The 16,723-nt window shown below is 41.8% G+C and overlaps 5 protein-coding genes across 15 annotated transcripts in view; 1 reads left to right on the top strand and 4 right to left on the bottom strand.

Moving 5' to 3' along the window:
- The window catches only part of LOC135344077 (nuclear pore complex protein Nup205-like), a 189,771-nt gene that overhangs the window by 69,814 nt on the left and 103,234 nt on the right, over positions 1-16,723 (top strand). The window lies entirely within an intron of this gene.
- LOC135344141 (uncharacterized) lies at positions 928-3,675 on the bottom strand. The gene is made up of 2 exons (XM_064541261.1): positions 3,451-3,675; positions 928-2,296 (listed from the first exon to the last, which is right to left on the bottom strand). The coding sequence occupies exons 1-2, from the start codon at positions 3,503-3,505 to the stop codon at positions 933-935; spliced, it is 1,419 nt and encodes a 472-aa protein (XP_064397331.1). The 5' UTR covers positions 3,506-3,675; the 3' UTR covers positions 928-932.
- LOC135344179 (uncharacterized) lies at positions 3,788-6,383 on the bottom strand. 2 transcript variants are annotated; one of them, XM_064541335.1, is made up of 3 exons: positions 6,180-6,383; positions 4,830-5,226; positions 3,788-4,584 (listed from the first exon to the last, which is right to left on the bottom strand). In XM_064541335.1, exons 1-3 carry the CDS (start codon positions 6,238-6,240, stop codon positions 3,927-3,929), a joined length of 1,116 nt encoding a protein of 371 aa, XP_064397405.1. In that variant the 5' UTR covers positions 6,241-6,383; the 3' UTR covers positions 3,788-3,926. The 2 variants fall into 2 exon arrangements, with proteins under 2 accessions (XP_064397405.1, XP_064397404.1); XM_064541334.1 differs by having other exon boundaries at positions 4,830-5,259; positions 6,180-6,382.
- LOC135344209 (uncharacterized) lies at positions 6,606-11,987 on the bottom strand. Of its 6 annotated transcripts, XR_010397350.1 has the most exons (5): positions 10,970-11,983; positions 10,479-10,881; positions 9,600-10,205; positions 8,921-9,171; positions 8,143-8,707 (listed from the first exon to the last, which is right to left on the bottom strand). XR_010397350.1 is itself a non-coding variant. In XM_064541392.1 (3 exons), exons 1-3 carry the CDS (start codon positions 11,025-11,027, stop codon positions 6,799-6,801), a joined length of 915 nt encoding a protein of 304 aa, XP_064397462.1. In that variant the 5' UTR covers positions 11,028-11,987; the 3' UTR covers positions 6,606-6,798. The 6 variants fall into 6 exon arrangements, 1 of the variants encoding a protein (XP_064397462.1); XR_010397351.1 differs by having other exon boundaries at positions 8,142-8,622; positions 8,921-10,205; XR_010397349.1 differs by having other exon boundaries at positions 8,921-10,205.
- Positions 12,040-16,723, bottom strand: part of LOC135344165 (uncharacterized) — a 5,215-nt gene continuing 531 nt past the window's right edge. The window contains exons 2-6 of one of the 2 annotated variants that reach the window (XM_064541300.1): positions 16,516-16,723; positions 14,121-16,152; positions 13,896-14,068; positions 13,418-13,796; positions 12,040-13,200 (exon numbers count right to left, since the gene is read on the bottom strand). The exon at positions 16,516-16,723 is cut by the window's right edge and continues 297 nt beyond it. In XM_064541300.1, the coding sequence (XP_064397370.1) occupies positions 15,492-16,152; positions 16,516-16,723 (869 nt within the window). In that variant the 3' untranslated portion in view covers positions 12,040-13,200; positions 13,418-13,796; positions 13,896-14,068; positions 14,121-15,491. Of the gene's footprint in view, positions 13,201-13,417; positions 14,069-14,120; positions 16,153-16,515 lie in introns of both variants that reach the window. The other variant, XM_064541299.1, reaches the window with a different exon arrangement.

Here is a 16,723-nt window from a genome sequence, read left to right as displayed (position 1 = left end):
GCTCACATCACGGTTCAAACCTGGTGTGCTTCAAGATACATAAGTTCATGCAAATTAATACTTTATTTCTGGTATGAGTATTATGTATAATTATACTAGCTAGTTTGAGTGCTCATACGTTACAAAACGAAAAACTATAATTATCTATAGCTCTTAATAAACTCTGAAGCTGTTGCATGTGGTTACACTTGTTCCTTTAGACCATTGCTCAAATGTGAAGCATCTTCTAAAGCTTGATAGTCGCTATCCATAGAGGTAGCGTCACTCTGTTGTGTGGTTGCCGTTAGCGACACTTCACTAGCCGTTAGCGACATTTCACTAGTCGTTAGCGACATTTCACTAGATGTATCTAAATGTGTAGCATCTCTTAGATCATGATAGTCACTGTTTATAGAGCCTGTACTTTGCGTGTGTTCACAGTCATCTGTAGTGATGTGTTTCAGCATCTTTATATCTGCTGTATTGGAGTCAACCATGGTAGCTTGAGGCCCCGTTCCATTGGTATGAGATTCCTCCTGGTTGGGCACTTCTGGTTCTGGTGTTTCTGATTCCGTACCAGAATCTGATATTCTTGGAACCTCCAGTGAAGTATCGGTTCCACTACGATCGATAGTTGTTGGTTTAGGAGGTAGGAGGGGGCCTTCCAGAGTGTGATATTGATGCTTTCTTTGCGGGGAAGTGACCTCTGTAGCATTACCAATACTGTTCTCTTGATCTGTTACCAGTGCACGTTTTCCACTACGATCAATAGTTGTTGGTTTAGGAGGTAGGAGGGGGCCTTCCAGAGTGTGATATTGATGCTTTCTTTGCGGGGAAGTGACCTCTGTAGCATTACCAATACTGTTCTCTTGGTCTGTTTCCAGTGCACGTTTTCCACTACGATCGATAGTTGTTGGTTTAGGAGGTAGGAGGGGGCCTTCCAGAGTGGAATATTATTGATGCTTTCTTTGCGGGGAAGTGACCTCTGTAGCATTACCAATACTGTTCTCTTGGTCTGTTACTAGTGCACGCTGCACCTGTGCACTAGTTTCAATGCTGATAGCTTCTTTGTTAGAGTTTCTATTCATTCTCCACTGGTTTTTTTCGACTGTACGTGTCGAGTGTTCAAATATATTGTTTTCTGAAGCACTGTGCTTATAGCTAGCCATACCTGGACCTTCCAACATGTAGTAATCACATCTCCTTGTTATTGGTGGAGGAGGCTTGGCTGGAAATGGTCCCTCTAGAACATGATAATCGCTTGATCTTCGTTTTTGTGCTGGAGGCTTAGTCGGAAACGGGCCTTCCAAAACGTGGTAATCATTTCGTTGACCAATTCTTATTTCGTTGGCTTGACTACCCATGTCGTCGTTTCCTTGACTACCAATAGCGGGCTCGCTCGTAGTGTGAGTCCTGTGACTGGCCATACCTGGTCCCACTAGGACACTATAGTCACTGCATCTGCTCCTAGACCTCTCTCTGACTACAACCCCCGGACTATCCACAATGTGGTAGGGACGGTTCGTGCGATTGATCGGCCCTTTTAGTGTGTAGTAGTCGTCTCTCTGCGGGGGGCGCTCTGTGGGGAGTGCGTCATCGTCAAGGTGATCGTAGTCACATGACATTCTCTGCTCCGGATTGTCATCAGTAGCTATAGCAACGGCGATCTCTTCTTCGTGATTGTCACTCGGTTTTTCCAACTTATTATATTCGTAATCTGGTGGCAAATTTGTGGTAATTGACAGTTTAGGACTTTTAAGTCCGTTTGGAGTTATTTCATCCCTTTTCAAAAGGTTGTAGTCTGAGTCAACATTAGTAGTCTTCATTCTCTCGTAGGGGTGTGCTCTTACCAGCGTGCCTACTGCCTCTGATGTACTAGCCAAGACAAAATTAGCTGTTAAACCTTTCGGACTGATTGGTGGTCGCAGCTTTTTGATTCGGTGTTTTAGAATTATGCACGTGTGTATCCAGCCTATAGCTAGTATGAGTGCTAGCAGAGATAGGAACGCCATCACGCTGAAGTAGAGAGACTGTAGGGGGAGGCAGGCGTAGAATAGTTCCTGAAAGGGGTCAGGGTACGGGGTGGGTGTGGGTGTGGCTTGTATTGCTACGACCATTTGTTGGACTGCCGTGTTTGGTGTATCTGTTAGTGTAATGGTAGGGCAGATGGTGTTTGTAGATGGTTGTGCGGTTGTACTGGTTTGCAGCGTGTTAGCGAGGTCACATGTACAGTGTATGTCTGTCCACACTTTGTTGATGCACTGTTGGACCTGATTGCACATTATTACTCTGTAGTCCCCGTTACGACAGTTTGGCACTGTACGTGTGTGTGTGTGTGTGTGTGTGTTTGAGAATGGTATATACAGAAGTATAGAGGGTGGGATCGGGCTTTCCGACACATAATTACTGACTCAGCCTAAAACTTAGAAATAGCTCAAAATTATAAATGCATTCCGATCTGTATCTAGGTTTATTTTGCATATAGTCTATCACAGTGTGTCTACATTATTTTGGGAAGCTCTTCAGTAATAGTTAAGGGACTATAGAAAAAAAAAAAAAGGAAACAAAAAGAACAAACAGCACAAAACCATACTGGTAGAAAAAAGCAATCAGATGCCCGACCTTGAGAGTCGAGAATGATGGGTTAAAGAGTCTTTAACGGTGCACCAACCCTCCCCATTCATCTGTTGCATTCAGAACAACTAGTATACTGAATAATTATTGGAAGCTATTCACTTGGGGCCATGCAGAGTCTTTAACGGTGCACCAACCCTCCCCATTCATCTGTTGCATTCAGAACAACTAGTATACTGAATAATTATTGGAAGCTATTCACTTGGGGCCATGCAGAGTCTTTAACGGTGCACCAACCCTTCCCATTCATCTATTGCATTCAGAACAACTAGTATACTGAATAATTATTGGAAGCTATTCACTTGGAGCCATGCTGATTGTAAGCTATATATTCACATTTGAGGTAATGCTGACATAAAGTATAGAACTTATCTTAGACTTGATATTGGCTGCTGTAATACTTCAACTTAGCTTGTGCATGGCTGGCTGTGTACTTGTGTAAACTAAATCTGACCTTGAGGGAGGCTTAATTTATAAGGTACAGGCCTGTATTGTCTGGGCTAGGTTTTGTGGTGGTAGTATCTGATAATGGGGATGGGTCTATGTGGTTCTTCTATAGGTGGCAAGCACAAAGCAATCTAATCTTGGTTCTTAGAATTAGTAGTGTGTGTGTGTGTGTGTGTGTGTGTGTGTGTGTGTGCGTGCGTGCGTGCGTGCGTGAAGTAGTTTAGCTGAATAGAAGTTTCAATGTTACAGTAGAATTAAATACACCTACACGCACACACACACCCCACCCCTCGCACACCCACACCCACCCACCCACCCACACACACGCACGCACACACACACACACACACACACACACACGCCCACACGCACACACACACGAGCACTTACTTGCTAGGCCACTGTCCAGAAGTGTGGCTATTACTAAGAACACTGTTAGCATCATTTCAACAATCACCACTTTCTAGTATAACTCTTCAAATACACTTTCTCAGAACTATAGCTACACGTATCTAAAGAGACTGTATTTATTGCTGTTAATGGTCCTAGTCGGCACGACTCCACTATGCTATACCAGCCAAACATGGCGATGCTAACAATCACGTCTGGAGTGAAGCAATGGAAGATTATACGCATTGTTGAGCTGTGTTCATATTTAGAGTAATGGATTAATTATCTTAATGATATTCACGATACACTGTCTGGTTTTAAAGTAAACACTGTAATATATGGAATTACTCTAATGAGCACGTAATATGAGTGCATGTGTGTATCATGTGACATTTAATGATGTGTAAAAGAAACAGTTTCTATGATAGCTGTAATTGCATATGTATTAAAGTTTGAAGTATTGTACTGTTTAAAAATTACTCCTCTTTAGTCGTTTGAGTAACCTCCACATTTCTTTTAATAGGTACCTCGTAATCCTCCGTCCCCTCTCTACACACACTCCCCTCATGACCTCCCGCCCCCTCACTAGTGTTCCCTCCACCAGCACACTCTGTTTTTTTCGTTACAATCTTGAAGCGATTGGCACTCAACTGTAGTCCCTGTGGCTCCAGTTCAAAATAATCGTGCCTTTTACTAGCAGCACCAGGCAGCTTGCTATAGCTATCATCGCCAGCTAGCTCTAGCTTGCTGTAGCTATCGTCACCAGCCAGCTTGCTATCAGACAGCTTGCTGTAGTTCTCATCAACCAGCTCGTCTTGTCCTTCTGTGGAGTAATCAATCCTTGAATCAACTCTCTGTTGGTATTTGTCCATCACTCTGTGTGGCTCTGAATCTCCTTGCCTCCTTGTTACACTGTTATCCAGCTTACTGTACGTGTCATCATCTTTTGCTATAGACCTAGCTGGTCCGTATGCTTCGTTAACTGTCAGTGTTTCAAAGCTTTGGACTACTCTAGGAGGAATTGTGTCATAGGTTTGACCTATTGAGCTGTAGGTAGTGTCCGGGGCCTCGCAGGAGGTGGTGGGGTGAGGTGTGGAGGTGGTGGAGTGGGCGTATGTGTAGCCATCTGTGTGTCTGTGTGTGTGCGTGTGTAGTATTTTTAAGTGGTCGTTATATTGGCTTTTCTTATAGCTTACAGTGTACTCTTGTACTTTCAGATGGCGTATAAAAATTGATAATTTTACACGCTCTTGGCAAAATAACTTATCCATGGTATTTAGCCGAAATATGGAAATTTTTTCACTTTTGAAAATCAAATGTGTCAATCATAAGCTTAAGTAACAACTGAATCAGAAAACGTGAGCTCACAGTTGACTGACCTGTGGTTGATGTGGTATTGTCCGTGTCTCCTCCTCATGATAATACAAGTGCATATCCACCCAATGATGACACCCACCAGCACAACCAACAGTAGTCCAGTGGCTGATCCCAGTATTGCCTCACTTGGTGTGCTAGCTGGTGTCGTTGTTATGCTGACTGGTGTTGTTTCACTTGGTGCGCTTGATGTGTTATTAGGAGGTGTATCTGGCAATTGTGTAGTGCTAACTGTCGTTGTTGTTGTTGTATCCTCACAGCTCTTGATCAACGAGCAGGAGCACTGTAGATGAGCAGTTTTGTTATCGACCATTTTGTATGTGATGTTGTATTCGAAAGTGGAAGTAGAATCCGTAAGTAGTTCAGCACTTTGTAATTCCCAGCTCATTAGTGTGTTTGTTTCTGTTAGTATTAATTGAAATCCAGAGCATTTGTCTATAGATCGAAACACAAATTCAATCATATCAAGCTAGCCTGTAATTAATAATAATTAGACACTAGTTGATAAGATCTACATGGGAAGTACATGGGAAAAGTGCCTCAGAGCAGGTATACTATGGGACTTAGTATACCTGCAAATTTACTTAGTATACCTAGTATTCCGTTGTCAAGTAATTGTATTGTAGTCAAGCGGTTTGCGCATGCGCACTAGTATCTAAATGAGTTAGACACTGTTTTGTCGGTGTCCATGTGATTTAGAAGCCCTCAAACACTTTAGTACCCTCACTACGCTCGGGATACTAAATCAGTGCCTTTGGGCTTCTAAATCCCATAGACACCTCCAAAACAGTGTCTAACTATTATTTAGTATATTAATGAAAGTACCGCAGGTGCTGATGCCTCGGTGGAGATGCCAAAGCTACATAACATAAAGCTGCTTTTATTCATGCAAACTCAAAGAGTTGGTAATGATCGACCATGATTGTTGATAAAAACGATCGATGCCAAAAGTTCAAGTCTAAAATTAATGCGGGCTGCCGTCTGCAGAGCCTTGCAGCTCTCTTCTCACTCTTGCAGCTACCAATAGCTAGCGTTCTAGTGCAGAGAGAGTAGCAACATTCGGTAAACAAGTTTGGCTACGTGCTCTTCTGAAAAGGCTGCAATGGCATTCCAAGTAAGCAAAACTAAGCATAACTCGAGAACGAAGCATTATTTTGCAAATCCACGAATTAAAATCCAAGTAAACATGACTAGAAGCCTATATAAACTCTTACTTGCACTTGATTCATCCTTGAGCAGCTGTAGCAGTCTACACACACACACACACACAAACACAGACACAGACACACACAAACACACTACCGTACCTCGCTTGCGCATGCGCACCGAGGCATAATTATGTGATACCTACTCACCTGCTCTTCCTCCTCCATTAGTTATCAGTAAGAGAAGTGCTAGTAAAACTATGGTCCTCATTTTAAGAGGTAGTCTAAGAACGATGTAGGCCCTAACTATGTTCTGTTATTCTAGTCTATCAGTACTGTATGCACACTGTATATATAGATGGTTGGTGTTGACGTAGGTGCATCTTTTGAGTCCCCATAGTGCTTTCAGTTTATGTACTTATCTTATCAGACCCAGCTAAGGTTTCAACATGCATGACTCCATATTGTATTGACTGTACCTCTTCCATATCTCTATTGTGCTGAAGGTGATTCTACTCATTACAACCATTTCTACACCACGTCCCTGCACGTTTATTAATGCTGCTAATGACCTACGTATTAATGATCTACGTAATTATACGAAAAGAGAATAATAATAATAATTCAGTAGTCGTACATGTGTGTGCGTGCGTGCGTGCGTGGTGTACATGCATATATAATTGAGTATTTGCACAGACCTAGATGGATATAATTATTCACTTGTTTATTTAATCACATGTATTTCTGTATAATTATGCTAAAACAGCTGCATGCACTTATTACTAGTAAATGTTGACGTTTATGGGAAGTTTATACAGACACACAATAATCAGTGCTTTAGATTATCGTACATCTTGTCAGCATCTTCACTTTCAATATCACAATCTTGAGTCCCAACTAGTCCACTGTCGATTTGATCGCTTGTATCGTCGTCATGACTACCACTATCTTCTATTGTAATTTCAACATTCACATCATTTTCTGTTATGCTCTGGCTATTCTGATTGGTCAATTCCACTTCCCCTGCTTCCAATATCTGATAGTCATGATCCACTCTTGTGTTGTCCAGCGTACTGTACTCCTGGTCATGTGATTCAGGGGGTGTGGTATGTAGGCGTGGCATCATAGCCCCTCCCCTATTGATGATGTCATAACTACCTTCGATTGGTTCGACCAGTTCGTAGGCGTGGCCAAGGGAGCTGTAGTTGGTTATGGCTTGTGGGGGGTGGGGGACCTCTGGGTCGTACACTGCATTATGTAGCGACCTACTGTTGTCCGTTACTCTACCATATGTGTGTGAGGGGGGGGGGGGGGGGGTTAAGTTTTATATAAGCCATTTTGACTACGTATACTTGTACAGGTAGCTAGTCGTCCTTGAGTGACTTCTCTAAATGTTTGTATCAACAGCTAGTAAATGCTTTGTCATCGTATTATGCTCTAATTTTACAGTGCAGATAAGTTACTCACTCTTGTTGTTTGGTGAAGTGTTTGTACCAATATCTCCAGTACACACAAGTGCTGACCCATCCTAGTATAGTGCCTGTCAGTAGAGGCAGTTAAGCCCGTGGTTAGACTCGCTGGGGTTAGACTCTGTGGTTGGGTGGTAACAGTAGATCCTTGAGTTGTAGTGGTTGGTGTTATTGGACTCATGAAGCTGACAGCAGTAGTAATGGCTGGTGTTTGTGATGTAGTTGCTAGTACTTGTGTTGCTCTTGTGGGGCAAACTGTTGCACTAACAGTGATGGTGATGGCTTCTGGCATTAGACAAGTGGTGCACGTGCATTGAGAGGAGCAGTAACGTAACCAGTAATAAGAAATCTGTCTATTGCATCTGAACAATCCTGTGTACAAAGTAGACCATATACCACACTTATATACATATCAAAGACTATATACATGTCAAAGACATATTCAGTTAGCAGCATACCTCCTGTCCTTGTCACCACTGTGCAGTATGTTAGTAGTAACACCAGAAAGAGGAGCTTCATTTTATAAGATTGTAGCTATAATAGCTAACACTGTTGTGTGCGGCTTGTGTGTACGTAGGTCCCCAAGCTATTATTGTGTCCTTAGGCCCTAAGTAGTTTATCGTTTATGTTTATACTTTCAACTCCAACTACACATGACATTCCAATGTGTACAAGTGTCTGCTTGTAGTCTATTCCACCTCTTATGTATAATACCTCATCTCATACTGTACAGTGCTTCATTTGTACCCTTCATGTTCTGTGTCTGATATTTGGGGAACTAAGAGAGTGAGTGTGCAAGTACAAATCAATGTTATAATCTTATTCTACTGAACTAGAACACATGTAATTAGGATAATTATGGAGTTGTTTATAAACTGTTGAGTTAGCTTTCAGTTTCTATTGCAAACACTGTCTCTTACGTAGCTACTACATCTTTCTGAGTGGTATCTCGTAGTCTTGAGGCTCTTGACCCCCCACAGCTGTTGGACCCCCTGCATTGGTGGACTCTAGCACATGATAGTCATGCTCTTGCTCGTCAGTATCCAATGTACTGTAGTCTTGGTCAGATATGGGTCAGGGTGTGTGGTTGGTGGGCGTGGTCCACTGCGATCAATGACATCATAGTTAGTTCCCGTGTCAACCCTGACTTGTTCGTAGGCCGGACCCTGTGAGCTGTAGCCTGTCTGTGTGCGAGCCGATGGGTTGCCTTGGTAACGCTGGACATGTTCGGAATCGTACACTGGGTTTTGTAGAGCGTTATCTTTGTTACTGCAAGTGTGTGTATGTGTACAATACTAGTGTATTGTTTTACTGCAATGTTTTGCACAAGCATCAAACTTTGCGAGTCCTATAATTATGGCTTCATAAGATCACAAATACCTATACCAGTAATTGTAGTACATCACGGTCCATCCTAAAATTTGTAGTAATCTAGTAGTAAAATTTTAGCCTAACATAATGTGCGTTTTTGTTTACTAGTACCTTATTGTTGAAGCTTCATCTTTCCTTCTGTTGACCACACAAGTGACTATCCATCCTGTAGTTACTGCAACCAGCAGTGCTGCTAGTACAGCTATGAATGCTCCTAGTATCACTGGACTACTGTTTTGGTCTTCTACAGCAGCTGACATCATGGTGGCTGTCACTTCACTGCAGGTACATGTAGCTTCTCCAGTAGCTGCGTCAGTGTTTCCTGTCCCCACGGTTGTAGACATTTCCTTGGTGTGTGTAGGCTGTAGACAATTTGTTGGTGTGATACTCAAGTACTGTGTAATGACCGTGGTTGTAGTGGGGCATGATGGTGTTATGACCGGAGAGCATGAATCTCTCTGAATGCCTGTTACATTAATAATCGTTATGCAAGCCTCTCCTGAGTTCAAGTTACAACTGCCTATAATATTATCTATCAAGTTGTTTCTCAAAACATTGCGGCAAATATTTAGGCATGTTGGTCCATTAACTTGAATAAGTACTTCACAGAACGACTGCATTCTATAATGCAAACGAATGCCATAAAGTGTTCATGTTATGTATGATAACTATTGACTTCGTATAGGAGTTCCCCCAATGGAAAGGCTCCGGTGAACTGCTGCTACTAATAGTACAAATACAAACTTCATCTTGATGTGGTTGAACTTGACTAACTGCACCTATCATGTACCTTCTGTATGAAGTTAAATGTCCTGAAAAGTCAACACCAAGTCCACACAGATTGTATGTTTTATCATAAGAACAGTTGTCATAATTCCGTTGAGTGTTTGGTACTGATAGTATAGCATTTGTCTACCTAATGTATTTCAAAGGTTAGTGCCGATGTTTAGAGTTTCTGAAACCATTTTCTTTATAGTTGTGTTGGTTTCTAAGAGGCTAATTGAATATTTATGAGTTTATACACACACACAATAATCAGTGCTTCAGATTATCGTACGTCTTGTCAATATCTTCACTTTCAATATCACAATCTCGAGTCCCAACTAGTCCACTGTCGATTTGATTGCTTGTATTGTCGTCATGGCTACCACTTTCTTCTACGGCTTCCCTTGTAACAACATTCACACAATTTTTCGTTATGCTCTGGCTATTCTGATTGGTCGATTTCACTTCCCCTGTTTCCAATATCTGATAGTCATGATCCACTCTTGTGTTGCCCAGCGTATTATACTCTTGGTCATGTGATTCAGGGGGTGTGACAAGCCCCTCCCCTATTGATGATGTCATATAGTCACCTCCGATTGGTTCGACCAGTTCGTAGACGTGACCGAGGGAGCTGTAGTTGGGCGTGGCTTGTGATGGGGGTGGGTAGTGTGAGGGTGGGGTCGTACATTGCATTATGTAGCGACCTACTGTTGTCCGTTACTCTACCATATGTGTGTGAGGGGGGAGTTAAGTTTTGCATAAGCCATTTTGACTACGTATACTTGTACAGGTAGCTAGTCGTAAAAATATCCTTGATTGACTTCTCTAATGGTTTGTATCAACAGCTAGTAAATGCTTTTGTCATCGTATTATGCTCTAACTGTACAGTAGATAAGTTACTCACTCTTGTTGTTTGGTGAAGTGTTTGTACCAATATCTCCAGTACACACAAGTACTGACCCATCCTAGTATAGTGCCTGTCAGTAGAGCCACTAGAACACCAGTAGAGGCAGTTAAGCCCGTGGTTAGACTCGCTGGGGTTAGACTCTGTGGTTGGGTGGTAACTGTAGATCCTGGCATTGTAGTGGTTGGTGTTACTGGACTCATGAAGCTGACTGCAGTAGTAATGGCTGGTGTTTGTGATGTAGTTGCTAGTACTTGTGTTGCCTTTGTGGGGCAAACTGTTACACTAACAGTGATGGTGATGGCTTCTGGCATTAGACAAGTAGTGCACGTGCATTGAGAGGAGCAGTCACAAAACCAGCAATTTCTTCTACAAGAAATGTGCCTATTGCATCTGAACAATCCTGTATACAAAGTAGACCATATGTACCACACTTATATACATATCAAAGACTATATACATGTCAAAGTTATATTCAGTTAGCAGCATACCTCCTGTCCTTGTCACCACTGTGCAGTATGTTAGTAGTAACACCAGAAAGAGCTTCATTTTCTAAGATTGTAGCTATAAGAGCTAACACTGTTGTGTGCGGCTTGTGTGTACGTAGGTCCCCAAGCTATTATTGTGTCCTTAGGCCCTAAGTAGTTTATCGTTTATGTTTATACTTTCAACTCCGACTACACATGACATTGTTAGTACAGGTGGATGATAAACCTAGCCGGGTTATTTGTACCTGGGCCCATGTTATATAATTATGTTAGGCTTTTTAAATCCCCGAGTACATGCATGGTTATATGTTGACCTCCACCACCTCACATGCAATAATCTCCAATGTGTACACAAGTGTCTGCTTGTAGTCTATTCCACCTCTTATGCATTATACCTCATTAACCCGAGGCGCGTGGGCGGCCACGGGTTATAGTAGCCTGTCTGTTTGTTTGTCTGTTTGTTTGTTTGTTTGTTTGTAACGAGTATATCTACTCACCTGGATGCCATAGCACTGCGTTTGCAGCATAGGTAGTCTTCACACAACAATATCTTGGTTTCAATAGTGGCAGATTTTGATGTTAAAGCTTCTTTGTCGAGTAAAAGCGAGCAAAAGCTAAGAAGCTTAAACTTGCCACGTGGCCTTGAGTCAAGGTACGGGATCACTTCAGCTGAAAATACGTAGTCAAGGCTTGATTATGTATTTTCAGCTGAAGTGATCCCGTACCAGGAACAATTGTCAAGAAAGTAGAATTGTGACTGGTTGTTGACTGACTCTGGATCCTATACGTACTCCAGCCTGGAAGGAGCCATACTTCTCTTAGTCTAAGACTCCAGGCTTCTTTGCTGTGATCCCAGTCCATAGTGCATGTCTCATGCATGTACGTTGTTAGTTTAGTTTTATTGCTCTTGAGTTGCTGTGCTAGTGCATGCTAGTCATACATGCTACATGCACTGCATTATCACTCTTCTGGTTTCTTTATTATCATGTCACCAGCCGAGGGTTTGCACTTTAGTGCTCTAGTCTCATACTGTACAGTGCTTCATTTGTACCCTTCATGTTCTGTGTCTGATATTTGGGGAACTAACTCAGGTGCATTAAGGACTGGGACCAACATAAAAAAGACATTTATAAGAGGCACTTCAACCTGCTGCTGTTTACTATGTATATTAATATGTGTAAAACTTTTATGATGAAATGAAACACTAGCTTCCATTCTCTAGGAAAATATTAAAATGAAGCCCTGCCCACTAATTGATCAGTGGGGATGGTCCGTTTTGTCGAAGCACTATTTCACTTTTCTATTGAAAAATCGGCGTTTAAACACTAAGGCTACTAGCTATTGCTGCTGCTCATTATACTTAGTTCTATCTAAGCTAACAACTCACTCTAGCGCTTAGCCCTCCTGGTCTTTGCAAGGGAGAAATAACAGAAAGTTGTTTGATGTAGCAGTCTCATCTTGGATAGTAGGCTTCCCAGGGACACGGTCAACAATTTTTTGACAAAGTACAAGGATAAATCAGCTAAGGAAGGCTTATGGAAGTCATCTATTGCCTCGCAAGCTTTACTAGAGGGTGTTTTAAACGCCGACTAAGCCACTTCTCTAAACTAGCTGAATTACTGCAAAATGAAAAGGGAGTGGTACGTTGAAGTAATGAATGCGTGGGCGGAACCATGGCGACCGTGTGGGCGGGGCTTATAATTTGCAAATTCAGCAATAATTGAAGGTCCCAGTCCTTAATGCACCTGAGAAGAGTGTGCAAGTACAAATCAATGTTATAATCTGAACTAGAACACATGCAAACTAAGCATGATTATGAAGTTGTTTATAAACTGTTGAGTTAGCTTTCAGTTTCTATTGCAAACACACACTGTCTCTTACGTAGCTACTACATCTTTCTGAGTGGTATCTCGTAGTCTTGAGGCTCTTGACCCCCCACAGCTGTTGGACCCCCTGCATTGGTTGATTCTAGCACATGATAGTCATGCTCTTGCTCGTCAGTATCCAATGTACTGTAGTCTTGGTCAGATGTAGGGACAGGGTGTGTGGTTGGTGGGCGTGGTCCACTGCGATCGATGACATCATAGTCAGTTCCCGTGTCAACCCTGACCTGCTCGTAGGCCGGACCCTGTGAGCTGTAACCTGTCTGTGTACGAGCTGACAGGTTGCCTTGGTAACGTTGGACATGTTCTGAATCATACACTGGGTTTTGTAGAGCGTTATTATCTTTGTTGCTACAGGTGTGTGCACGTACACATGTCATTACACAACAATCTCACTGCTATGTATACCCGTGATGTTTAAAATGATACTCGGAAAGGAAAAAGCATTTAATTCTAGAATATAGTATCGCAATCAGAAGCTTAATTGAACAGTGTTTCATTCACAATTGCATTTGATACAGTACTACGTAGATTAAGCTAATACTGTGTGCTCCTAGTTTACTAGTACCTTGTAGTTGAGGCTTTATCTTTCCTTCTGTTGACCACACAAGTGACTATCCATCCTGTAGTTACTGCAACCAGCAGTGCTGCTAGTATACAGCTATGAATGCTCCTAGTGTCACTGGACTACTGTTACATGGCATCCCTTGATTGCTGTTACTTGTAGCTGCTTCAGTAGCTGTGTTAAGACTGGTGTTTGAGTCTCCTCCGGTAGTTGACATTGCGGTGACTGTCACTAGACTGCAGTTACATGTAGTTGTATTAATGTTGTCTGTTACTGAACTACTGTTTCTAGTAACCGTGTCAGTGTAACTTGTCCCTACAGTTGTAGACATTTCCTTGGTGTGTGTAGACCGTAGACAGTTTGTTGGTGTGATACTTGAATACTGTGTAATGGTAGTGGGACATGATGGTGTTACTTTTGCCACTGGAAGAGTGCATGTTGGTGCTACCACTAGGGGAGAGCATGTTGGTCTTATAGTTACCATGGGAGGAGCGTAGGTCACTGTGTGAGTGGCTGTTACTTTCACTGTCATGCACGGTTCAATGAATGGATGGCAATTGCATCTTTCTTTCAATACATCTTCAGTACAATCATCGCAAATATCTGTACATTGGTCATCAATTTCTCTAAGACAATCTGCAGCCATTCTGCATTCTATGATGCAAAGTTTTCTTGTGTTATAATTATTATACTTATTTTAACTTACTCCTAGTATTGAGTCCAATGGAAAGTCTGCAGTGAATTGCTGCTACTAATAGTACAAATACAAACTTCATCTTGATAGTTGAGCACATTAATTTTAGCTAACTGCACTTCTTAATCGTGTAATTTTTATATATACCGTATATCTTCTAATTTATCGGACACTTCTAATTACCCCGGACACTCTTTTGGGCAATTTTCGTTGTTCTAATACAACGGACACTCCATTACTTTAATATTACATTTGTTCTAAATATCCAGACAATATCTTGAAAAGTTGAGTTACCATTCGTAGACGGCAAGTAAGACTTGGAGTGCTGCAGTTAGATAGCTTTGAGTAGCTAGTTTTAGATAGTTAGTGCAACTATTCAGTCGTACATTGTTCTATTAAACTTAGCTAGCTCGCATGCAGCTGCTTGCTTGTTCTAATTATTCCGGACACTTCGCATGCTCTGTTCCAATTATACCCGGACAATTTCCAAAATAATTATTTTTGCTGTCCGATAAATTAGAAGATATACGGTATAACAGTCAAATGGATTACTAATTCAACGTCCCGAAAAGTCAACACAAATTGACAAAGAATTAATGCATATAGTATCCCATATTTCCTTATAATTATAGTGTTTTGATATACTGATAGTAAAAGCAATAGTATATAGCAATGCCATTCAGTATGTATGTGTGTCCTATAGTTTAAAAGTTAGAGTCAACTGTGGGGTTTCTGAATCCTTGTCATTGTTGTAAGTATATCCGTATGTCAAAAAAGGGGGGGTGATTTTTCTTTGGTCACTTTGTTTGTACCATGCACATCAATATATCAGAACACAAGAGATTGCTTCAGTGCTTATAATTACAACAACTTGTTTGTTTATTGTAATAATTATATGTGACAGGCTCTGGAAAACAGACCAATTGGCGCAAGCTATAATTTTTGCGATCTATATACAAGATGATAGAGCAAAGAATTGCCTACGCATTGATATGCTTAGTTTGCACATAGCTTGTTCCATGCCTGAGTTATGCGCGTTGGAAACTCGAAGTTGTAAAACAGCGGTATTGAAAAACGCCCACTCAAAGATTGCCAAATTGGGAAAAGTAAGGTAATTGTGGCTGCTTAGACAAAAGCGCTTTGGTGGAAAGAGTTGGATTCAGAGCATCAGATTTTGCAGAGAGGTAGTAGAAAGCTATAAGCCAAGAAAAATTTTATGAGATTATGCACTGTAGTCTATAAATCTGGCTATTGCTCAATACCAATATCTGCTCCAATTGGTCTGTTTTCCCAGAGCCTGTCACATATGATCATCACGTATTATGAGTTCATGTATGTATCATGTGACATGTAAGAGAAACAGTTTTCTATGCGTTTGCAGTATTAAAAATTTATCGTTTGAGCATCCTCCACATTTCCTTTAATAGGGACCTCGTAATCTTCCGCCCCCTCACTACACACACTCCCCTCACGACCTCCCGCCCCCTCAATAGTGTTCCCTCCACCAGCACACTCAGTTTCCTTCGTCACAATCTTGAAGCTCTTTTGATCGGCACTCGACTGTAGTCCCTGTGGCTCCAGTTCATAATAATCATACCTTTTACTAGCAGCACCAGCTAGCTTGCTATAGCTATCGTCACCAACCAGCTTGCTATAGCTATCATCGCCGACTAGCTTGCTATCAGCCAGCTTGCTATAGCTATCGTCGACCAACTCGTCTTGTCCTTGTGTGGAGTAATCAATTCTTGAATCAACTCTCTGTTGGTATTTGTCCATCACTCTGTGTGGCTCTGAATCTCCTTGCCTCCTTGTTACACTGTTGCCCAGCTTACTGTACGTGTCATCATCTTGTGCTATAGACCTAGCTGGTCCGTATGCTTCATTAACAGTCAATGAGTCAAAGCTTTGGACTACTCTAGGAGGAATTGTCTCGTAGGTTTGACCTATTGAGCTGTAGGTAGTGTCCGGGGCCTCGCAAGAGGGGGCAGGGTGAGGTGTGGAGGTGGTGGAGTGGGCGTATGTGTAGCCGTTAGCATCTGTGTGTCTGTGTGTGCGTGTGTAGTATTTGACTTGAGTTCTGTTGGCCAAGTATAGCTGCTTTTATGATTTTGTGATAGGTTACGAGCAATACTTTTAGGTGGCCTGTTAAAACTTGTTTTCGTCAAACTACCGTGGGATATAATTGGCTTCACTTAAAACGGAAAATTGTATCCATTTCAAAAGTAAGTGTTAATTATAATAATTATGAGCACTTGTAAGCTTCATTAAAAGTGTTGTGATTCATGAACCATATCTCAGAATTTGAGTTGGGCCGCTCTCAAGTATTGAGGATATATACAATCTAGTTCCTATAGTGGCTAGTGTGTGGGTGGGTGTGGTGCAGTAGGTGAGCTCACTGTCGACTGACCTGTGGTTGATGTGGTATTGTTCGTGTCTCCTCCTCATGATAATGCAAGTACATATCCACCCAATGATGACACCCACCAGCACAACCAACAATAGTCCAGTGGCTGATCCCAGTATTGCCTCACTAGTTGTGGTGACTCGTGTCGTTGTTGTGCTGACTGGTGTGTTTTTTGTTTCACTTGGTGCGGTGGATGCATCATCAAGAGGTA

This window comes from Halichondria panicea, chromosome 11, assembly GCF_963675165.1.
Source record: "Halichondria panicea chromosome 11, odHalPani1.1, whole genome shotgun sequence".
Taxonomy (NCBI): Eukaryota; Metazoa; Porifera; class Demospongiae; order Suberitida; family Halichondriidae; genus Halichondria; species Halichondria panicea.
This window is presented reverse-complemented; position numbering and strand designations above follow the sequence as displayed.

Coding starts and splice junctions, on each gene's coding strand:
- LOC135344141 (XM_064541261.1), bottom strand. CDS start 3,505: ATGATGCTAACAGTGTTCTTAGTAATAGCCACACTTCTGGACAGTGGC. Junction 2,297..3,450: donor TCTGGACAGTGGCCTAGCAA/GTAAGTGCTCGT, acceptor ACACACGTACAG/TGCCAAACTGTCGTAACGGG.
- LOC135344179 (XM_064541334.1), bottom strand. CDS start 6,240: ATGAGGACCATAGTTTTACTAGCACTTCTCTTACTGATAACTAATGGA. Junction 5,260..6,179: donor TAATGGAGGAGGAAGAGCAG/GTGAGTAGGTAT, acceptor TTCGATCTATAG/ACAAATGCTCTGGATTTCAA. Junction 4,585..4,829: donor CAATACCACATCAACCACAG/GTCAGTCAACTG, acceptor GCACACACACAG/ACACACAGATGGCTACACAT.
- LOC135344209 (XM_064541392.1), bottom strand. CDS start 11,027: ATGAAGCTCTTTCTGGTGTTACTACTAACATACTGCACAGTGGTGACA. Junction 10,882..10,969: donor AGTGGTGACAAGGACAGGAG/GTATGCTGCTAA, acceptor CTTTGTATACAG/GATTGTTCAGATGCAATAGG. Junction 7,253..10,478: donor CACTTCACCAAACAACAAGA/GTGAGTAACTTA, acceptor CACATATGGTAG/AGTAACGGACAACAGTAGGT.